Source organism: Anopheles aquasalis, chromosome 2 (assembly GCF_943734665.1).
Source record: "Anopheles aquasalis chromosome 2, idAnoAquaMG_Q_19, whole genome shotgun sequence".
In the NCBI taxonomy this organism is placed as follows: domain Eukaryota; kingdom Metazoa; phylum Arthropoda; class Insecta; order Diptera; family Culicidae; genus Anopheles; species Anopheles aquasalis.
In genome coordinates, this window is record NC_064877.1 from 25,673,135 (window position 1) to 25,697,500 (window position 24,366).

General features: G+C 48.7%; 1 protein-coding gene across 12 annotated transcripts in view; it reads left to right on the forward strand.

Moving 5' to 3' along the window:
- The window catches only part of LOC126572641 (RNA-binding protein Pasilla), an 88,475-nt gene that overhangs the window by 46,025 nt on the left and 18,084 nt on the right, over positions 1-24,366 (forward strand). For 7 of the 12 annotated variants that reach the window (XM_050232120.1, XM_050232116.1, XM_050232121.1 and 4 more), the window contains one exon: positions 5,414-5,488. The exons of the other annotated variants lie outside the window; for them this stretch is intronic. In XM_050232120.1, coding sequence (XP_050088077.1) covers positions 5,414-5,488 — 75 coding nt within the window. The remainder of the gene's footprint in view (positions 1-5,413; positions 5,489-24,366) is intronic. 12 annotated transcript variants of the gene reach the window in all.

Consider the following 24,366-nt stretch of genomic DNA (forward strand, 5'->3'; position numbering starts at 1 on the left):
AGACAGAGTAAACTGTTCACCTCAGAAATACTATCCATTTTTGGGTGGGGAAGTGTCCTGCGGTAGGATGAAGTGATCCCAGTGGCCAGAGAAGCTGAGCAAGACTAGGAAACGTCTGGAGGGAGCCAATTCAATTGCATCATCCGCACATTCACACCTCTTCATCATGGAATACACATCGAGATGATGCTCACGATTGTACATCACCACACATTCATCTGTTTGCTGACTGGAGTTTGGATTGATTTGCCTCTGCTGCTCCCCCACTGTTGCTGCTGTTACTGCTACTCCTATTGCTGCTGCTGCTGCTGTTGCTACTACTGGTTGCCTCTCTGCTGCTTTGCTGCACCATATTTCGAAAGACAGAACAACTAACAAAAGAAACAAAGCAAATAACACTGACACAAAAACGCTTGAATCGTTGTGAACGCATCTGTTTCCTTCTATCGTTGTTTAGTGGTGTTGCCTAGCCTTCCATTCATCATCATAGACCATGCAGGTCATAATTTTTATCACTCAAAAATATGTTACAGGAACGTCGTCATGTCGTAATCATCAGAATCGTGTGCTGTGGCCGGCATTAGATTTTACTGCACAAACTATGAATTGATTTTGGGGTAATTATCTGCAAATTGTTGAATTGTCCTCAATTTAAAATGGCTCCAACAGGGCGCGGTATTCGGTCGAGTTGCGGCAAACCTTTTGAAATGTCCCAGGTTTTTATGTGTGTGCTAGTTTTCGATGGAGTTGCCAACGACTGTGCTCTGGTTTTGAGCCATATTGTTGGGTCATTAAATTCTCATTATCGTTTTGATGCGGAAGCGCCGCCACCACCACCATCGACTCCTTTTGCTGTGTGTGCGCAATTGTAATGCCCTGTATGTAATGCGCTCTCTAGCTCACAATAATCGCCCGGTGCAGTTTTTGATGCAAATTTCTTCCACATTTTTACAAGCAATTTACCTTCTAGGTCAGCTTCAGTGGAGCGATGCAAATGGATTGCAGCTCCTGCCAATACACGCACACACACTATCACTAATGTAAAATGCAGCTCCTCCTTTGCTTAAGCGCCAAGCTCTCTAATGGCTAAGATTTGGTGGGATGCTCGTAGCTTAGACGGCGTGCATTCTTTCGTTCGACCGGAGAACCAACGGACACAATCCTTTTAGCATAATTAATGACACTTGACGTGGCGCTTGTATCGCACGTGGGTACCGGATGGCTGTGGGAATGGCAGTAAAGTAAAGCGCCGATGGGCACCTTCTTCTATAGGAGTGTTACATACACATAGACAGAGCGCGCTCTTTGGATAACTAGCCTTTTTGCCGAGTCGAGTTTAGTACTCGAAGTAAACTCAAAGCGCCAAACGAAGGCACGACGACACGCAGCAGCAGCAGCAGCAGCGGACCTTCTTCAATGGGATTAAGATGTTATGCAGCGTCCTGTGGACAGTTGCTAGCATTACATAACACATTGCGGTGTACTTTACCGACCATCTGCGTTCGATCTGCTCACTGCATGCCGCCCCGCTTTTCGTTGAGCGGAGCAATCTTTTTTCTTTGAAAGAAATTGCCGTCCACGATTCCAACGAACGGAAGGACACACAACACCGTACGTGAATGTCGCAGAGAGATAAATGTGTTATGCGTAAATCTCAAAGCATCACAACAGTTCAATTCATCGCTTCCAGCACCAGCCTGCTTCTTCTTCTGCTACTACTGTTATGCTACTTGTGGTCGCAGCTGGTAGGCAGCATAAGGCTTATCCGCTACATTAAATACTCGGTGCGGAGCACATGCGCCCTTAACAGCGAAGCCTCCGCTCCCCCCCGGGGGGCGAATGTGGAACGAAAAGCGAAACTACTCGTGCCTCCATCTCCATCTCCTCCGAGAAGCAGTGGAAATGGCGACAAGTTGGGTCGTTGCTTGGTACGCCTCCACCGCTTTCCTGTTTCCAATAACAAACGCTATTCTTCCCCTGCTCCTGTCTATGTCCGAGCGCTTAGCGTGCCGGCGCAGGAAATCGAACCGTTTGTGGCCTAGTTTTTGTTTCGTTTGCGCCGTTCTGTGTTGATGTCTGTTGTATGCGGTACTGTCGGAGAGCGGCGGAGCGATTCGCTGTCGTCGCTAACGCTCCGGGGGGGGGTTGTGGTTATGTGAACGTTTGCTGTGTACCCTCGTTTTGTGCTCTCTTTCGTTGCTACTGAATCCTTTCAATTTCTTATAATTTTAGTGAAGATTTGTTGTGTTCTTTGGTAGAGAAGAGCAACGGTTTGAAATTGGTTTGTTTTGCTCATCGCATCGTAAGGCTATGCTCCAGTGCGCGTGGAGGAATAGTTTTCGCAATACTTGTTTGTGCACACCTCAAAAGCGCATAAAAGAGAATACACATTGTTTTATTATTTCATTTTGCCTCGCGGTTGGCCTTTTCTCAGTTAATTGAGTAACATTTGGTGCGATGGAGCAAAAGGTGGAGACGCATGGTGTTTCACTTTTTAAGGTTTATTTAGAAGCAAAAAAGGCACACTGAACATCTGTATTCAATAACCTAACCAAGTATTTACAGTACTATTTTAAAAATCCAACAAGACCTCTGTAGCCCAAATTGAACCGACTAAACCGAGTGCGCTTTTCATCCGCCATCGATGGAGACGCATGGTGGATATTTCGCGAAACCCCAATTCTGCCCGATTTACCACCTCTGTCGTGTACATTTATGACTGTGTTGCATGCCCCAGAGCCCATGGGGCCCCCACATACCAATCAATATCAATTTAATGCGGATAGCGTCGCAGATATTTCCCTTGTGACAATGTTGCCATCGATACTGCTCGCATGAGCATGAGCGTATATGAGTGCCTCATCCGCGAAATTGATCGTGAGACTCATAAAAATATCTGATTGATATCAATTGATGAGGGCACTCGGCCCCTCGTACAAAGGCAACCGATTCTGTCTCCAGCAGCCGCCCGTTGGCCGTATCGAATTTCAATTCTCGCTCTCCGTGTGTGTGGGTGCGTGCGTGCGTGCGCTCGATACCGTGAAGGTCATACCAGTCGCCAATCTGCAACAAGTGTCAATTAGGGTGACGATTTTTTTTGTGGCATAAAAAGAGAACATGTTATGAAGATCGATCGACGTCTCTGCTATGGTTGTTTTTTCTGCTCTCTCTCTTTCTTTGAACATAATATTGTTTTATGCGCGTGACTTTTGCTTTCACCCATCCACCGGGAAAGTGAATAGCCTCGCGGGAGGGAGAGAGTGGGAGACAGAGAAAGAGAGAAAGAGCGAGACTTGCGTTTGATCAATAGACGGTGACACGAATCGGTTTCAGGCTGTTTTTTGATGATATGGCATTGGACGACAGCGACACCCTAAATCGCAAAAAACAAATCCATTTTTGCCGCATATACGGACGGCTATTCCTTTGTGGCAATATTTCGTTATTGAGCATACTGGGAGTTAAAATGTTAAACCAAAACCGACCAAGGGACATTTTGAATTTCAATTATGCATGCAATTTGCCCAATCGAAAACTGCAAATAGATTCACGAACCACGGAACCTTCGCTTCATTACTGCTCCCTTGAGCCTACTAGGCCAGTGCCACAAAGGAAGAGTGCTCCCCAAAGTGTTGAATCCTTGCGCGAAAGATGAAACCGAAATTCCCTTGAGCAACCTAACCGGCAAGCACAACTCTTCGGGATTGTCTATCAAACGCAGCATCAATCCAGCAGAGCAATCTTTCAGTCTCATTTACACGCCCAAACCATACACATTTTACACCTACTACTCTTCTGCGCCATTGTGTCGCGTTCATCGTACCTCGGGTGGGTGTGTATCAGATGTTGCCAGTGGTGCCTGGGAGAAGATAAAATATGCAAAGATGATACCTACGGAGGTGTTGGATGTTTCCCACCAAACCATACGGCACGTGCAGCTGTGTACGTACGTTTTCAATCTACAAGGTACACTCTGGGGATACTTTTGGTCTCTGAGGACTCAAATCCATCCTCCCGTCGAGGGAGGTAGTCATTCCCTTTTTGGTCTCCAAAAACCCCCTCGAAAAAAGGGAAGAAAAGAAAACCAAATTCCACAGCCTATGACGAAGATACCGTCGTTGCCCGGGGCAATCTGTCGCAGGTCTCGTTGATGCGAGCTAACAAAGTCTGCGAGGAACAGATTTTACGCCATTTTGCGCCACGCGTGACACCTGAGACACCGCTGTCGGTAGCGCTCCGTCGTTAAGCACAGAGAGCTCGATGGATTGACTTCCATTTCAACAGATTCTCACATTCCGATTCGCGTTACCATAGCTCGTTGGGGATGCGGGAAGTAGTAACGCACGCCCCGTGAGATTGAGAAGCTTCTCGATCGCAGTGTTGTGCCCCTTTAAAACAAGGAAAAACACCCGCTAACCGAAGCATTTACCATATGTAACTTCAGAACATGAACCGTTTGAAATCGTCAAAGAGTGTACTCGAACAAGAGGGCGAGGGATGGAGACGACGGTTCGGGTGGGGGTGCTGTTGGGAAAAGTAACCGCGTCACGCTTTTGTTCCACAACGCAACGTGCAACGGGCGAATACTTTGAAGTTGTGTACCAGCGATTTGTTTGCGTTTCACGAGAATGCACCACAGAGCGCACCGAGCAGCGGATCGAGCTTCGCTTTCTCACTTGTGGTGCTCTTCAATATTGCGAAACTTATCGGCGGCCGCCCCGCACCATTTTGCACCGCTTCACCGGTCGTTCTAGTGACCAGCGTCACCGTTCATTGCCTTTTGTGCCCACAGAAGCAGCGGCTATTCGAACGAGCGAGCGAGCGAAGCAAAAAAAAAACACATTCCAACACAACAACAGCAGCCAGCTAGTGGGAAACAGACCCCCAGAACAGATGTGTTCCGTTCGTTTCTTCTCCTCACCGCATCGTTTGCGATTGTCGAATGAGAGGGGTCGTTCGAGCCAACTACTTTCGGCATCATTCAGCTTCGTCCTAGGTTTTTGTTGTTGTTGTTGTTTCTGTTCGTTTGCTGTTTGGCTCACCTGCCCAGCCAGCCAGCCAGCCAGCCCGTCTTGATGGCCTTCATCTTCCTGTTTGCTACCTTCGCGCGCTCCTCAACTTCCAGGGAACCGCCTAGCGCATTCCTCGTGTGTCGGTTCACCGGGAGAGTGCTTCTTGGTTGTTGTTTTCCTCCCCCCTCCCCCTCCCTTGGGGTTCGCTTCGCTTTTCACTCACCTGCTATTTTTATAAATAAAAAAATAGAACGCACGCTGTTGGCGCGGTATTGCGTAAGCACCGCCACCGGGATTCTTACCGCGCTTATGCTGCTGCTGCTGCTGCTGCTCTTTTTTCTACTCGCCAATACTAATTCCTTGCCTTCTTTTTCTTTCTTTCTCTCCTCTCATTCCTACAGGTAAGTCCTCCTTCGATGCGCACACTGATCCGACCGCCGTCAGCCAACTGAAACACGCAATGGACCTGTTCGAAGGTAGGGCCCACCGTGCGCACGATAACGATCGTTTCTAACAGGAGATCACACTCCCCTCTTTGCCTACCTACCGGCACACCAACACACGCACGCTGTACTTTGCTTCCCAACACGTTTTTGGTGACCAGATGGCGCCTGAGGATGATGATGATGATGATGATTATTATGATGGTTGCTGCTAGTGGTGGTGGGTGATGGTGATGATTCGTTCCGAATTTTCCACCGTTGCTGCAGTTCCCTAGACCTTGATCCGCTCATCCGGTCGTCCGGTCGTCATCCAGATCGAGTGGCGGGTCATGGTCTGAAGACAGCGCCAAGATTGGGATTAATTTATTATCCTGATTATCTGACCCCGGGCCCCGGTGACACTAAATTATACTTCTGCTCCCGTTTTGTTTATTGGAGCTGGCCGGGGCGGGGGAGGGCGTGATGGGAGGCTTGTCCTTACTTTTGGCCACTTTTCGAAGCGCCTTTCCCCGAATTGCTGCTACTACCAACACCAGCGTGTGCTCTCTGCTAGTGAGGTGATAAAATTGTAAAAATTATTGCATTTTCCTGGCTTTTCATTAAAGGAACATGGAACCACCGTTAGATGGTTTCGCGAGCCGGTTGCGCAGGGCTGCAAATATACGATCTTTAGCTTCTAGCAAATGGATCCCTAATGGAGATTTGTGAGTTGGCGGCAGGTACATTAGCAAAACAAAAACGGGTCCAAAACTCCTCGACAGTGTAAAGATATGAAGCTACTTTTGAGCTTCTCCCGGGGCCACAAACAACAAACGACGACGACGACGACGACGACGGCGTTTAATGATTAAATTAATCCCCTTGTTTTCACTGCACGTATGTGCATGTGCTTCTCGTGATGTCTTCATTTGAATTCCGACTTCTTTCGTCAAATGTTTATTCACACGCAAAGATACGGACACACCAATAAACCACCTGGCCATGGCTTGGTGCGGTCACTTGGTGCTCTCGCCAACGGTAAACGCATTTTCCTTCAAACAAAGAATATTATTACGATAATGTGCGCGGCGCTCGGCGCACGCTAAATCAAGATTACGAGCATAAATACACTGTGCTTGGGATATTATGGTTTGAGCAGTGGGTGGGGGCGCACGAGCACTACCACCACCCACCCCCTTATAAACATTAACTGCAGTCTGCGCCGAAGCGCTGACCACACCATGTACCAACCAATCAGTGGCTGGTTTCTGTGGGGACCGTTAAGAGAGAAGGAAGGACGCGCGCGTGAGGAGACGCGATCAAAATATGAACTCCCGGCGCGGCATAATCGAGAGAGAGAGAGAGTGGAAGATTATTAAAAGAAAATCATCCGTACCGCTGTTGGCATAGCCCCGGTGAAGCATGACCAGCATTCCGGGCATGTTCTTGATAATTGCGATAATTATTGTTTTAACGGCGCCCAACGCCCTCGACGTTGCCACACGCCGAATAATAAGGAAAGTTGAAAACGTGAACGTTCTGAAATCGCTCATGACAATTGCGACACCTACTTCGTGCCACCGCGCGACGGACGTACCTGTGGTGTTTGGTTGGGCCGTGAAAATAGTCCCAGGAGCAAGCACACCATAAAAATAGATTTGTCTCTCCCGTCGTGGTCTCGTTGCGGGAGGAAGGATGTGGTCAGTCAGCCGGGGGGATGAAGGGAAGAGAGCAGCGTCTGCTGAAGTCTCGTCTGCTCGCCAAGCAAGCAAGTAATAATATCCGCCATTTTCGTCCAATGGCGAAAGAACAGGTAGAAAGTGCGCCAGAAATATGTTGAAGCACAGGGAGAGGGGAATCCCACTTCAATTCTTCTTCACGTGACACCACTAGACGTCGATCGGGATTAGGAGGATTCAAATTATCCGTTAACTGTTCAAAAAGCACCGAGTTACCAAGTGAAAAGACGACACGGATGTGATTAGTTCGAGATCGAGAGATGAACCTCGTCCATTAATCCTTGAAAACATTCCACCCAAGCCTTGTTAATTGTCTCGCATTGAAAATTATAGTCACAGAGCCAACAGCAACGGAACAAACGCGCAGAATTTGCATAAAAGCGACCGAAGTACACCTCCTCCTGCGCCAGGATACACCCCGGGCCGGCTAACGAGTGATTTATGCTCTCTCCTTCGCTCAGTCAGCTCCCCAAATTCGGATGTGCGCGGCATTTCGCGCAACATTAACCGAGTGACCGAAGGCGAGAGGTCAGTTTTGTGTCGCTAATCCTCGCCGGCCTGGTCTAGAGAAAAAAGGGGCCGTACACAGCAATCGGTCATTGAATTGTAGACCGGCACTGGCGTTTAAGGGCAGGGCGCCAGTATTCGTTTCAAGCGCCTGAATTAGCCCCGCGCTTCATTGCGTCGAGGGCGAGGGCGAGGGGGCACAGAGCCAAAAAGGAATTTCCCCGGCCATGGGCGAATCGAGGGTAGTGGCCCACGAGCGGGAGGTGGTGGCCTTGGTACAGGCCTTTTCGTGGTTAGCTAAACAAAACGATCCGCACCGCGAACCGTTACTAATTGCTTTTTCTTTTTTTCTGGGAGGGGCTGAAGGTGATCGATAGTGGAGGGAAGAGTTGGCTGGTTGGTTGGGTGGCTGGCTGGCTAGTGGGGGTTACCACCGACCGATCATTGGTGCAGGTGAAAATCAGCCAAAAAGTCCGTCTGTCTGTCCGCCCGGTGGTCTGCTTAAGGTGGTCGTTGCTTCCAATGCATTGACCCAGTTCGGTGCTTCGATGGTGGTGGTGGTGGTGGTGGTGGTGGTGGTGGTGGTGGTGCGTCCGCCGTCACTACACGCTCATGAATTATTACCGCAGACAGGTTTCGATTCCTATTCAACGATTTATGCCAATCGGAGCGGGGCGACAGCGCAATGGTCGTGTCTAGACGCGGATCTTCATTTTAACTGCTCGCGTGAAGCATTAGCTCCGTCGAGAGAGATATGCCCGGTTATGTTTAGCTTGGGGCGTTGATCTGAGGGAATTGAGGTCCATGAAGTGCACTTTAGAATGATGATGTTCTAGACTTTATATTATGATTGTTCCTCTAGATAAGTATAGAACCTTTTTATAGATTTATAGAGCTGGAAAACTGTTTAAAACTAGAACGTGAAGGAACATCACACTCGCTAGCTGCATAACAGACATTATCAATGCAATATAATGCGCATCCCCCACCGCCGTTCCGATTGAACTAGTTCAATAAAGGAAAAAGACAAAACACTAAAACTAAAACTTCAAATTCAGCTTGTGTCCCCCCTTTCTCCCCATGGTCCGTAAATAATATAAATAAACATTCGCATCAGAAGCCAACCAAAGGCGGCGGCACCGTGTTGGCAACCGGGAATCAATGCTCGAATCACCTTCTGCATTGCAGCCCAGCTCCTGACTGAAGCCACTGAAAGGGGGAAGGAGAGAGAGCGAGAACCAATGGCAATGCCGTGCACTCGTTCCATTCTTCTTGACATGATAAGTAGCATCGAAATCGCTTCGTTCGCTTTACATTTAACAAAAAGAGAAGGTGAGAGCGTGCGAGCGAGTGTGCTTGTCCGAAAAGAACACACGCGAGGTTTCACCTCCTAAACCTTCGGCTTCGCAACTGCGCACACACCTCGGTGTCCTCGGTCGCTGCTGCTGCTGCTGCTGCACCAAATGCTGCAGTGTCGAGGACGATGGGGAGGACACGCTTTTGCAGAACAGGTAGTGAACTGGGACGTGGGGGTTTATGGAGGGCCAGGGGGTGCCTTATTCGTGCATCACGTTGTACCATCGACCATTGCAACGTGCCCCTGCCAGATCCCCAGAACCCTTTTTGCCCAACCGCGGGGGCAAAAGAAACCACCAACCAACAATGTTGGAGCTTTTCGTGTCCGTCCAGTGTGCCCGCTTGGCGCAACTCGTTTGCTCGTTGCATTTCCAGCCCGACAGTGGTGGCTGCGACAACTGCGGTAAACGCCAACGATGTGTAACGTGTTCCTGAGGCCAATATGGAGCCCGGAGCGTAAGCTTCGCAGCGGGGAAAACAGTAAATCGCAGCCGTTGCCGCTCGTACAGAATAGAACAGCGTAAGGGACAGTAGTAACATCATGATTAAAGCCAGATTCCTGGAATACGGAACGAGAAATACGAAACCGGAACACCGCCTCCCCCAGAGGCCGATCAAACTTTGATCCTTTAAGCGCTTTCGCTCTTCCTGCGGAGATTCTGGTCGGAAAGCAGAGTTTTCTCGGGCGGCTGCCGAATGTAATCTGAGCTCTTCCCTAGCACGCAGCAAAGGAAGGGAGAGGGAGTGGGCTTCTCCAGCAAATCAAATTCTTATCCATCGAATATTTACCAATTCTTCCAGCAAGGAAAGATCAAAAGCGTGTTAAGTTAGAAGCGTTCGACACACACATGCGTACGCTTGTTCACGATTAAATTGAATGAGTAAATCGATCTCTATCGTTCTGACAGAGAGCCTCTTCGATTCGAATTCGATTCGATATCCTGTCAAGGCCAATAATCTCAGTCAGTTCAACAGAAAGGAAGAAGTATTTTTGTACAGACTTTTTCCCAAAGTTTATCAAAAAAAAAATCCTATAAACATAAAGCAATTATCAAGGGCAACGAGTCCAATCAAAAGGGCAGTGTTGCATAATTAACGCGTCTTGCAACCTTAATACCAATAGAGAGGGTTGCAACACAAGCCAACGGACCAACCGAGAGTGACTGGTTGACTGGAAGACTCAGGTGTAGAAGAGCAATTGCGCCAGCATAAATTAATGGCCAGTAATCGCCTTCGTTTTCGGCAGGGAGTCGTTTTTGTGTTCGTCTGCCCATCCTTCCTCGTGCTAAGTGAAAAGAAAAATGGTTACAAATTGGTCAAACACAAACGCCTCTCTCTCTCTCTCTCTCTCTCTCTCTCTCTCTCTCTCTCTCTCTCTTTCTCTCTCTATCTCTCTTTCTTTCTTTCTCTTTCGCTCTCTGTTGCACTCCGTCTCTAGGTAGTAGGGGGCGTTGTTGAATTAATCACCGTGAACCTCACCTTTTCACAGCGATCAGCCCGGGCGCCTCGAGCTCCGCATTCCTTCGCTCAATTTGTTTGTTTGTTTGTTCCAAAAAATGCTCCGCTGCTCTCCCAGAGCGCCGTGAGCGAGTGGTGTCTGTGGTTCTTTTGGGTGATTTATTGGTGGCTACCGCTCACAACCTCGACCGCTCTGGTGGTAGCCGCGGAGAAGCTGGAAGAGAAGATAAAAATAAGCTCTCCTTCCCAATCACCTCTATTCTACCATCCTGATGTTGCTGGCGAGGTATGTAATCAAAGGGAAGACGCGACTGGTAAAAATCGCTCAGGTGTATCCTTCGCCTACACATTCAAAATCTAGGCAACTCGAGACTCCACGAGATAGTGGGAGCTTGGAGCAAAGGAGGACGGAAATGGGTTGAGAATTCTTGAAATTCAATTCATGTTACTGTATCCGGCCGTCTTCCGGTGGTTTTATCCGTCACGTGAAGCGCAACACTAAACGACGACGACGACGGAGAGGACGACACCTACACAACACATCTCTTCCTCTTCAACAGTCATTCCTGCATATGGGTTGACTACCAAGAAGAGACGCGTAAAAAGAGATCCGGCTCAACCGAGATGGCTGGCGTCTGATTTGTATGTAGGAATTGGTTAGCTTCCTCGGGGTGATGGTATTCAGGGGATGATGCGCCTACCCTTAGATGAAGCGCCCCCTTCTAGTATCTTCGATTTCACCCCTTCATAAGCTGCTTGGATCAGTAGCGACGTGGAAACTTGTGGTGTGAAAAATCTGATGGTATGCAGAGAGCGAAATAGACAGACAGAGAGAAAAAGAGAGAGAGAGAGAGAGTTAGAGAGAATCCGGTGTGTGTCACATTTAGGAGCGACCTTTAGGGGCATACCTGGCGCACCGAAACTCCGCAGAAGATGGCGTGACCGTTGCTGGTGACGTTTAGAGTCGGATTAAAAATAGACTCCTAGGCGCGCTCCTGAGTTGCCACCAGCAGCGCAGCATCACCACCTTTTGCATACCGGTCGCAATCACCTTTGCTATTTCTGCTGACGAGAGGCAGTTTCAGATCTGCATGGAACACTTCGTCTTCCCCTAGATCCGCGTTCCTTTCCGGCCAATTGCTGGCGCATAGTCGAGGATAAGGAATCTAGGGCCTGTATCTGACAGAGAACATGAGGAGGAGGCCATACAGGACCTCACCCTGTCCTGCACTGGAACGGAACGATGGGAGGACCGGGAGCTCCCTTTTCTACTCATCCCCATTCATTCGCGAGCCCGGGAAAATCCCGGAAGCGTGATGAATCGGGCACGTGATGAAAAATGGAACCGAGAAGCAAGCACTCAAGCTGTATGGTGGAACAGAGTGGACGGAGAAGTTGTGCCTGCCTTGAGCACCAGCGTAGTTAGCTCGAGATCAATGATTTCAAGCGTAGCGCAGCGAAATAAGTGCTTCTGTAGCAGCAGCAGCACCAGCAGCAACTCATTGTTCCGGGAGCCTTCTTCAAGGCGGCACAAAAAAACTGTCTCGCTGGCTAGTTTGCTCGCTTCACCACTGGGATTGCTGCAGTGTCTTGAGATTCTCCTGCGCGACCTCCTGCGAAGAGGCCCCCGGGGGAACGGTGGGGTGGTTCCTAGGGCCAGCTAAAAATAGTGACAAACTCCTCAAACCCCCCAAAGGCTCTCTCGCTGAAGCCGCACGCTATTGTGTCGCTAGTCCTTCGTAGATGGGCTCGCTCCGGTTGTTGCATAGAACTTCGGCCATGTGACCGGCTATGGTACATGCCGTACGGACCAACCGTTGTGGACGTTGAGGTGTGGCATTACGGTGAAGGACAACTGAAGGATCCATCTACACGCTCACTGGTACGGTTTGGCATTTTAAGGTCCCGTCTGCCTTTCTCTCCCTCTTTCGTTCTCTCACTAGCCCCGGAATGGAACGAGCTACTTCCGCTCTAGGAGAGAGGTGTGCTTCGTTATACAGGGCGCGCCGGTAATGAATATTCAAAGTACAGAACCGTTTAGTGTCGCATTGAAGGGTGTCAAGACGACAAGAGCCGGAGAAGGTGTGAGGTGTAAGGGTGAAAGAAGGAGCGTATCACGGTAAAGCGCCACTGGGAATGGACAGTTAAATGGTGGTAGCCGAGAGGTAGGCCTCGGTTTAGTTGCTCCATTTTTTATTATAATTTTATGAAGCACAGTAATTACTGCGGAATCCTTGGAGCGCGTTTTGAAGCGTCCGCTGGATGATCGTCTCGGGCAGGCCCCCGTTCCATTATAACACCGCCTCGCCTAGCGATGTGAGATTTATGGAGACGATGAAAGCTTTGAACTGTAAAGTTCACCTTGAAAATCCTCGGAACCGGAATGAGATTGAGGCCAATTTTCCGCTGTTATGCGTCCTGAAAGGATATGCGCCACATCTATCCATAGTTGATTTTTTTTTTCAAAACTTGAAGCATAATTTGATAAATTAAACCGAAATTATTACTCGGAATGATTAACTCATTAGGTTCTACATTCTTGTTGCCATGTTACTTGCCTTTGCCATGTTTCGGTTTCAGATATTGTCGATTGTCAATCATTCCTGATCATTTCTATAACTTTGAGACTGCAAACTGGCGTCTATAGTTCCGTATAGTATCGTTCCTATAGTTTCTGTATGCTCTTGTTCCGTATTCCAAACCCTGAGCAAGGAATTTTTCGATAAATAACGGAAAAAGAATTATCGGAAACAATTCCTATGGCGATTGTTTCAGTTGAATCAAACCATTTCGTTTATGCTGCATGCCAAGCGTGATGAGGTACATCAAGTTCTATAAAACCACTTTATCTAAGTACCATTCTCTCTAATTCAATTTATTAGTCGATGAACTTTATCTCACAGAACTCAGAACTGGATCTGTATGTGCTTAGAACATGACAGATGAATACTATCGTGGTCTGTACGCTTAACAGTAGTGAGGTTGGTCAAAATTAGTAATAGTTTTGCCTTCAAATGAAACCTCAAATACCATCCATTCTGTTCCCTCCGAACGAATGGGTCATTTACTAATGGGACACTTTACCGGAGATCTTGGCCGAGTTTCCTCGCCCCCGGGGGGGAAAAAAGGTATTACACATGGTAACGGCGACGCTACCCAACCCATCTCGTCGAGGAAAAGTGCCCTCTCCTGAGGGACTAATTACTCGAAACCGGGTCGATGTCACATCGTGCGTATATCTTTCGTCCCCTGTCCCCTGTCTCCTGGATGGATTGGACATTTTGGGTCCCAAGCCACTTTGGTGGTCTCTCGCAGCAACATCATCCGATATGATGCTGTCAGTGGGAGCAGATTAAGACAGAGGAAAAGAGAGAGAGAAATGGAGAGGAGCGGAGTGAGTGTCAAGCGTTCGGGATTGAGTTTTGATGATGTGTAAATATTTTCATATCATTAGTCTCGTCGCTCACTTTCCACTTACCGTCCAGCACCATCCGAGTTCTGCTTGTGTCTCCCCCTTTTCCCTCCTCCACACTACTGCCGGACAGCGTCACTTTCATTCACTTCACCAAAAATACGCATCTAGGGGGTGGAGACGATCCAAGAACACTACTACCGCCACCACCACCACCCAGATGGCACACATTTCCCGTGCACACTTGGGAGGTCCTCCGAAAGTGTCGCAAAGCAACGCAACACCGCCGCTCCAGATGACCACCACTCGACCCGGTGGTCTCGCTCCCCGGAGATATCCTTCCTGCAGCGGAAGTCGGCCGTAAGAAGCGTCATCTCGTTAGCGTTTTTGGTGTTTGATTGTGTAGACGCCTCAGAGACCCTCTCTTAACCTCTCGGGCCCGTCCATGTAGATGAAGACATGTGTGTGACCGGCAACGCAATATGTCACTGAAGATGATGATGGCGGTGATGAAGTTGATGAGAGTTGGCTTGGACGGTACGGTCCTACTGTCTTTCTTCTCGGCTTCGACTCAAAATCCCAAGCGAAATGGTGAAGCGCAGCTGATTGCCGGGAGGAAGATCCCTCATCAATCCACCTTTTTATGACGGAGACATTCGTTGATATCCCCCCTCAGCTATGAAGCAAGAAGGGGAAGCTACTTAGCACGGGCATCGTTTTCTTTTCTTTCCTGAGCAATATTTGATGAGCAGAGAAACAGAGAGCGTGTGCGCGTAGTAGTGGCAAGAAACTTGAGATAGGAACCAATCATCGGATTCACGTCGTGCTTTTGCACAAATGTGCTCGCCATCATTCATTATCTTTTTATGGTGATAGAATGCGGTACCGATCTTGAATGGAACATGTTATTTCAATTAACGCCTCTTTTGAACGAAAGGGGTCGAGGGAGGAATGCACAACACACAATCTCTCATCTTTTTCAACCCAATCGACAACAGCCAGGCAACGGGTGGGTGGAGGGTGGTTGGTTCTCGACACCCCAGCAAGTGTTTTGCATAAGAGCTCTACCCATCCCGAAAAATAACCCCACTAGGGAGGTGTGTGGTGCTTCGCTTTCGCGTGTTGATGGTTCTGTTGATCGCCTCGGAACTGCCGTTACGACGAAACCGATCCCAGAGACCCCTTTCGATCATCATCCCAGGGCATCTGGAAAGTGAAGTGTGTTGGCAAGCATAAACCACCACCACCACCGAGCGGCCGCGCAGCTTCCCAAAAACAAAACAAAAAAAGATCCAAAAGATCGAACCATTCTCATCGTTCGTCTTTCTCCCCCACCCCCTGGTTTTAGAAACTGTTGAAGAAGCTGTCAAGTATCTGATCGCTGGTAAAACGCTTCAAGTGGGTTTTTGAAGCAACGCACCGCGTGCAACCGCGCCCCTCTATCGTGTTATCGTTTGTTGGTGCTGCTGCTAGAAGGGGAAGTATCAGCTTCACAGCTTCTTAACGCCCGCATAAGAAGATGCTCCCTGTCCTGCCTCGCCTATCGACTTCTCACTTTCGAGACGATTACGCCGCGGGACGTTACGCACCGAACCAGCGATACCATCATCTTTTGCTCCGTTAGGGGCGCCGAATGGAGGGGCGGGGGGAGGTCGTTTGAAATTTTTCGTAATTTTATCCACGATCGCCACCACAGTTCCGATGTGTTGCCCCAGGTCCTGCCCCAGGTCGTAAAAACCAACACCACCACCGTCGGTTGTCACATTATCACTCCATATCGATTATGGGTGCGGGTTCGAATCGAAAATTGGAGGTGTGAATCAAGCGCACGGTGGTAATTGGTTTTGATCGCTTGGTATCAAGTAGCACGGTTGGTTTATCGGTTGAATGATGGTCGAATTGTGAACCTTGGTCGAATTATTACTTAACCATCCAAAGGATTTACACTTGCTGATATTTTTAAATTTTCAACTGTAACTTCATGAGCTGCTTCTGGGAAAAACATATTTAATCAAGTTGCTGAAAGAATTAAGAACTACAAGAAATTTTTCACAATTTTTACCTAGTTCATGTTACATATATGATCATTTCATTTATGAATAATATAGTATGATTGTTCTACAACGAGTTTCTTGATCCGGAATCCGGAAAGATTAATTTCGTATTATCGTCTTCGATTATTCAACTGCAAATTCACCACCACATCACATTTAGCTAATAACACTCACTTATTAGTAAATGTCGTACCATTAATATTACGAAAAGGGTCTCCCCCTTTACTCCGTCTTTTTTTTATTTTTCATTAGCAGCGCCAGGGCGCTTGATTGAATTTGCTCGACCATAAAACCAGAGAGAGAGAGAGACCCATTTCCGCCACTGCTGCCTGGGTGGAATAAACCGAAATAAAAGATATTTTTATTACCTTCCGCATGTGTATGTGTGTCTGTACGTGTGCATGTCCACGATCCGCCACGATTGATCTTCGCAATTACCCCCGGAAGGGAGCGAAAAAAAATTATATCCCGCAAACAAAACCACCGACCGACCGTCCGATGACGATGGAGACGCACCTCTCTCTCTCTCTCTGCAAGTGCTTGTGCCCACGTTGAGAGGTGGGAATGTTACGACTTCCTCGGACGCTCAATTGCCACCACCATCACCCTCTGGGGTTCGGTGGCCGGCTAGTGCCCGGTTTGACAGACTCTAAGTGCGTCTAAAAATAATCGCCAGAAAGATGAAATGGAAACAGAACAGCAAAAAAAAAACACACCAAATTCCCACCCCTGTACACACGCGTCGCGTGGTCAAGCGAGGAAGCGGTTTTTGGGGTTAGTAGTAGGAGGCCGTGACCGACTTTGGCCACCGTCGTCGTCGTCGACGCCACCGCCCGGAAACCGGTGGGGTGGCAGAGCATAAACTCAGATTTTTCTACACCTCATCGAGCGGCCAGGAGGATCGAGCTCTGGCACTGGTTGGTTTGGTTTGGTGATTCCGTCGGTTGCAGAGTGCAAGTCGCGATGGCGCGCCCCTTAGCTGGCTGGCCGGTTGGTAATAAAAATAATAATAACGCGAAGCAACCCATCCAAATGCTCTCGCCACTCGCGCCAGAGCTGTGGCGGTCGCATTCGCGAATCAAAACAGAAAAACGAAAAGAAAAAGAAAGAAGCATCCCAGGAAAAGAATCCGCACAGAGAACGGACGATGGACGCGCGGACATCTTTCGATGAGCTTCTTCCGCTTCTGTCTGTCTGCTGCTGGCCCGCCCGCCTGCCGATGAGGCACGATGATGAAGCAATTCGTAGGAGAAGGTGCGGAATGGCATTCTAAATGCATTTATGCTTTTTTGCTGCGCAGAGAAGAGGAGAGCAGAGGGGTGCTCAATCTCGTGTTGTTGTTAATGCGAGGAAGGTGGTGGGTATAAAGTGAGCTCGCGTGCATTTCATTACTTTTTATGCCGTGTCAACGCTTCGCAGGCAGACGACGACGACGACGAGGTTCACCACACCACGGAACACAGCCCCAAATCAACAGATTAGGGGTGCGGCTGTTTAATGGTCGACCAGAGAACATGATTCGCCAATCATTCGGCAAGCGTTGATTGTGTTTTGTTTTTGGGCAGATTTTTTTATTTTGACTGTCGTGGAATGAAATGGCGGAATTTAATGTTCGTTTAGGGAAGCGAATGAACTTGGCAATCGCATTCAGAAGGCGAAGGTGTTCAGAGTTTGTACACATTTTGAAGTGTGCATCCTCTGCTGAGGATTGCATTTGAAAGAGATGCATTGAACTTGAGAAATTGCTTTAAGCAATGCTCAAGGAAATGCAGCTTCTGATTCTAATGCATCTTTTTTTTTCTTTCTGGAACGAAGAATTGAAGAATACTCGTTCTCTCTATTTTACTGTACTTGCTACTGACTTTAAGGATTTAATTTACTCGCGAATACTGCCTGCAGTTTTGGAATAACAACAACAACAAAAAACCAATAACTATACCACCAACACATCACGTACTCTATCAAAAAAGAATGATCCAAACACCGAATGAAGTGTTGCTGATTAATTGTGGAAACAAAAAAAAGGCCTCGACCATCAAGCGGAAAACTTGAACCGCCTGCAGGTGCAGCTAGTTCTTCTTCGATTGAAATGCCAAGGCTGTTAATGGTGAAACACCAGCCCGAGAGAGAGAGAGAGGGCATTAGGCGCAAGGGAAGTTTGAGTTACTTGGCCAAAAGTTGGATCAAAGTTCCATTTTCACCCCGCCACCACCCGATAAGTGGCTCGATAGCGCGAGGCGCGAGAATCAAACTGCCAACAGGCGGACGGGCAAACTTTATATTACCTAGCGACGCAATTACAGTCGCTGTGGGTGCGTGTGGGTGCTGGTGGCCCTTCTCACCACCAAACATGGGAATGATAACGGTTGCGGCCGAGCAGAGGGCAAATGGAGCCAGCCAACAGCAGCAGTAGCGAAATCACGAGCAAAATCGACAATCATCGCCGAGTCGCCGCCGGTAGCAATCATCACGTTGCGGTTGCGTCGCATCTTTTGCACCCCAAAAATCGATCCACCACGACGCAGTCTACACCCTCGTTCGCCACGATCTATGCCCACCGTAATCATCATAATCGTCGGAAGTTTGGTGCTCTCTCTCTGTCTCACTCGGTACAGTCGTTTGGTCCGCACTAGACCGACCTGCCAGCCCGTGATCGTTGTTTGGTGAGGAGGGCAATCATTGGAAGTGACACTTATTGCGCTCGACGGCAGTTGGCAGTGTGCTTCGTGAGGACCATGTGTGCGGACTGCTGCTGCTCTCGATCTCTCGATTGCATCTCCAGGCGGCGCCTCGCTCGGTGTGTGCTTGTTTTGGTGTCACGCTTCTCTCTCAACCTCGCGATGACATTGAGCATTTTTGCAAACATACATAACACCTCCTCTCGGGGATCATGGGGCCAACAACGGCGCCAGGATTTGGTGACAACAAGTAGGAACCAGGATGGTTTCCTTCTCTCCGTCGTCGTCCTACTCCATGTTTGCTTCCGTTGCTTCGTACGCAGGACCGAAGCGAATCAGCGATGCTGAGGGGTTCCCGCGTTTCGTTTGCTATCCACATCTTAATCATCATCCGGCGATTATTGCCATACTTTCACCATCGCATTCATACTCTTTCTGCGTTGCGCACCACCACGTTCCTCAGCCGGTTTAGCAGCATCGATTTTATGATTGGTTCAAGCTCTCGTTTTCAACAAACGCGCGCACCGGGCACGGTTCCATGGGTTTGCTTGCTGTGTCAATCTCCTCCTGTGACAACAACTGTTTAAGCCCGGGCCCTAGCCGTGCCGTTTATGTCGGTTTATTCTCCGAGCATAACTTTTAATGGTGAGCTGCTTGTGATCGTTGGAGCGGTAGCCAAATCATCGCGCGATATCATCACAGCTCCGAGTGCGTGGAGGCGTGAGGTCCTCCTACATTCAAAGCAGAGCTTTATCGACGGATTATTTCCCTTTTTATTGGTGCAGAGATCGTTCCGAGTTGGTTTTTGATTTTCAAGTTATGATTGCTAATGGGTGCGTCGTGCACACGAGGAGAAGGAAGGAAGGAAGGAAGACGAAGTGTAAATGTTTTTATCGATTCCTCCGCACCGGATGCCGAATAAGCGAAGCAAATGTTTATAATTCATCGCATTTGAATTTTGAAGCCTCCTATCGCGCACAACATTCCACACAGCATAGCTTTTAAAAGCCATTGCTTATGCCATTGACATTCCATCTTCATTCCCTAAACAGTACTCGTCATCTCGAAACGTTCCAAGATGCCGCAGAAGCTTTAAATGGGAAGAAAGAATGCAAATTCGCGGAAGGAATGTAAGCACGTGTGCCTTAGACGATGGCCACCATCAGCATGGATGCAGAAGAGAAGCCACTGTCGCGACCGGTCTTGCAGTGCGTTGATTAGAAAAAAGTTTGTCGCGTTCCAACTCTCCACCTTCCCGCGGGGCACGTGACTTTGGTGGCGTTGCCGTTGATGGAATGGCGCGCAGTGTCGCATCCCGCAACGGTCCCGGTCACGTTGTTCGCTTGACGTAATCGGTCAGTCAGTGAGTGGAGGAGCGGTGCGGTCCGGTTTAAAGCTCCTCACGGTCGTACGTGGCCACCGCCACCGCCACCGCCGTGCACAGATGGGGTGGCCGCGGCCTTGTACTTGATTCAAAAGTTTTATTTAAATTTGTCTCGCACGTTAATCCGCTCCGCCTAGTGTCCGTCCGCCTAGGCTGCCTCTCGCGGCTGAGGCCTCAATCGAAACCACCATCACCGACGGAGGAGGAACTTGACACTTTTCGGAATGTCCGATTCGTTGCGCGATTCGAATGCTGCTGAGCCCATAGTCCGATCACATCACGTCGTCGGATCGCCAGGCTCATCAACCCCTGAGAGCTCTGTCGAAGTGGCCGTGGCTCGTGCGCTATTCACGACACAATGGCGGCGTGGTGGGGCTTTCGGTCATCAAGGATGAGCTAAAAATATCCCCGAAATAATCATGATCAGCAGGCATCGCTAGCTGGGCAGTGGCTGGGGACACAAAACAAATTCAAAACGCAATTGAAAGGCAGCTCGAGATGACCTTAGGCGCGCTATCGTACAAATCGGATTTGGCAATAGCCTTGTAGCTCGAAATATGGTGGATCCCCGCCCCCCGCGAGCACTAACTACACCAGAGAGTGTTGGTCGAGTCAAGGGTTAATCGTCTTTTAATGATCGTCAATCAGCGAACACCAAATTGTCACCAACGATAACGCCAGTAACGAATGGTGTAACACATTAGCCATCGCTATCACCGCCATTCGTGATCAATCACGATCTTTTTAAGGCACATAAAGAGCAGGAACTGAGGATACTAGAGAGGGGGGGGGGGGGGGGTTAATTGTGTTTTGTGCTCCACTGAGATCCGTACGTTCTCGAGCACCACACAGACAGGGGGATGTCACACGACGAATATGTCTTTATAAATAGCAACCGCGTGCGACTGGTCAGTAACAACGACACTCGACGATCAGAGCAACGAAAAGCGCTTGATGAATTGAATAGATCAAGCGTCATTTCAAATGCCCCAACTGACCACAATCATCATCATTACACTTACAACTCACAAGCATTATATCCGATGTGCGCAGTCTTTCGTGTCCCGATCGGTTACACACCATCATCATGTGAAGCAGCAGCAGCACCATACCTGTCTTACCGCGATCGCGATCGCAAATGATTCATTTTGTGGCGGTGGCAATGATGATGTGAATGTGTGCTGGTGTGTTCATGGGTTCATGAGCATGGCCCGCACGAGAAAGGAAGAAGGAGAGCACGCTAACCAGATGACAGCCTACCTCTGGGAGCTGGTTTTGCGCCGCTCACGCCACGACCGATCGGTGCACTGCGCCCGTTGACCATGACCGAGTATCGACACTCCATTGGTACCCCACCGTTCACCGGAAGAGGGTCAACTGTAGACGGCGGCCAAGGTTGTTGATGCTTTTTTTTATGCCTTACCTCCCATTGCTGCTGCTCCGTTTATTCGTAAGTGTCGTATGCTCGATAAAAGGTTGCTCGGTGATCGAATTGAATCCCATTAATTAGGGCTGGCCAGCACATGCTGGCACTAATTAGCTAAACGTTTACGTTTACGGCGACAAACGAAGGAATTGTGGTGGATTAGTGACAGTGTTGGCGAGCGTTTTGCTGTCTTGAGAATTCCCGTCACGTAAATTCAGCAACAAATTCAAGGAATTGAATAGTCCGAGCTTGCGTTTCTTTCTGCATTGGTGTAGAAGAGGAGATCTCGTTGGTCATAACATACTCGAAGCATAACCCTGATTCTATGGTTGATTAAAGAGAGAGAGATAGTTGCACCGTGGTGTCAGTTCCGACCACTGGAATTGGGATTGGGATCGCCGTTCGCTTGGAAGACATTGTTGAGGCCGCGTTCAACCAGTAGACGAGGGATGCGAGAAGTCTTCTCTCTCTCCTCCCATGTATCCGCTCGCGTGTGGATGCCATTTCATTTCGCTAAATTAATTTCACTCTAACGTCACGATCCATGGCACGCGAGAAACCATAGAAGCAGGCCAACGAGACTATCCACGAACTTTGCTTCATTCTGGTCACACATACACGCCCACTGTCAAACACATGGAGTAGTAGTTCTGTTCAGGATTTACGTGACATCTCGACCCGTGGCCCCCAAACCTCGGGAGGGGAGCTGGCGTATAAACAATGAACTTTGCGCGCTTGAAGTTAGATAATCGTTCTCGTTGCCCTCATTTCGTCCCATCGTGAAAGGGGAGGGAGAGATCCTGACTGCAGTGGAGCCGGGAGTCAAATGAAACACAATTAACTTTTACGGTCCGAAGGGAGAGAGGGAGGGTGGGCCTTGCCGGTGGTGGTGGGTGCGGCGTGACTGAGAATTCACTCATTCACAGACCCCCCAGAATGGTTGACCGGTTGGGGAGGGGGGCACCGTTTAAAACTTTCTCGGTGATGGTCCGGATCAGAAAAAAAGGGGTAAAGGACGAGGACACGCGCTCTCATGGACATGTCCGCGTATTCATGGAAGCGTATTACGGCTCAAGTGCGGTAGTCGCTCCTGCTGATAGCACACGTACCGCTGGAGTAGCTAAAATTGTTTTGTTGCCGTTGCGGAGCGCAGGAGTCATGATGTTGAGAACTTTTTTTTTTGTTTTCTTTTTTGCGTTTTTTTGTTGTTATTGTTATCTCTCATCTACATACCGTGATTCCAAACCCGAAAAAAGGGTCTAGAAGGGAATGGTAATGGTCGGGGGTGAGTGAAAGGACATGCATGCGCTGTGCATGCACATGTTGGCTAATGAAAAGTTTCAAATGTTTCCATTCGTTTTTTTTTTCGTCCGATGCACGAGGGTTTAAAAGTGGCTCTAGCCGGTTTGGAGTGAGACTCAATCAAGGGTGAACGTCTGAGGATTGCTCTAGCTTGGTGGCAGGATTTTTATTAGGATTTGCTTCATGGATACAGCTAGCAGATCTCGGTGCAAGTTTTTCATTGCTCAACAGTAAGCATTTTGCGTGTTCAGACGAATCATGAAAGCTTAGCCATTTGACAATATATTATAGGATTTCGGGTGTATATAAGGGTTGATAAATAAGTGCAGGGGATTTTTTTTTAATCGTAAAAGTTAAGAAAGCTTAACAAAATAAATCTAGAATTTATTTTCTAGAAGATAAGCTAAAAATGGCATAATGAATTAGGATGCAGTTGTGTTACTCCGGGTCATTTTACTCCAACTTATCAATTTCACTTTGCAATCCAAAACCGATGACACAATGAGAGCTCTCGCGAGCAGCGTACCTTGCAAAAGCTTTAAATTACCTGATGCAAGAAGCAACTGATGCTGTTGCGGGAGGTTGAAAAAAGAAACAAAAACAAACAATAATACGGCCGACAAGATCAATGATGCTCTCCTCTCACATGATGATGATGATTGCGACAGCGAAGCCGGCGGCGGCGCTAAACACATTACCGCACCGGCGGCACTCACCTCGTTCCAACGATCTTTTCACTTTCAAACGAATGCTGGCCGCTTCACTTAGCTCGCACACTCGATCCACTTACCCACTGCCTTGCTCTGGCCACAACTTACTGACCCCCTTTCGCCGTCGAACGCGAAAGTGAAGCCACGACAAGTCCATCGCAATCGCGCTCGCTACGGAAAGGCGACTACGGACCATTCACCAGTAATTGTCAATTCACCAAACCCCTCTCCATCGAAAGTGTGGTCCGCTGTGAGCATTTGGGGGGGGGGGGGGGCGGCACGGTACTCATCGTTCAGCCAGCCACAGAGACCGCGCCTACAGGCGAAGAGTGCGGTCAGTAAAGAATGAAGGATTGAGTTTCGAGCTTTCGATCATTGCACACAGCCGGCACCGGTGGGGTTCGGTGCGGCACCACCACAACTCATCGATGGATGGGTGGGTTCGTTGAAATTCGCCCAAAACCGTGCACCGTCCTTCCACCTACCTTATAATTTGCATATTTCGACTCTTTTAGCTCCTTGTCGGTTCGTGGTGACCATGACATTCGCTTCGAAAGCATGGAACAGAGCAAAAAGGTGTTGCGGCGCCAGCCAAAGGCCAGCTTCAGGTCGTTTATTCAAAACAAAATTATGCGTGAAAAAGGGGGGGGGGGGGGGTGCAGCTCCTGTTTTTCCATGCTTCCTTCCTCCAGTGGGAAGGAGTAGCATGCCTCCATCCATCGATCGATCCTGTCGACGCGTGTGTTTGCGGTTTATGGGGACATTTCTCAACAGAAGGGGGGACAGGAATGTATCGAACACGAACACATCGTCACTGGCCATAATAAGGGGGTATCATGACGACGGGGTGGTGGCAGGTGTGTTGTGATCATCGTACTGGATGCTCTCTGCTCTACCACCATCACC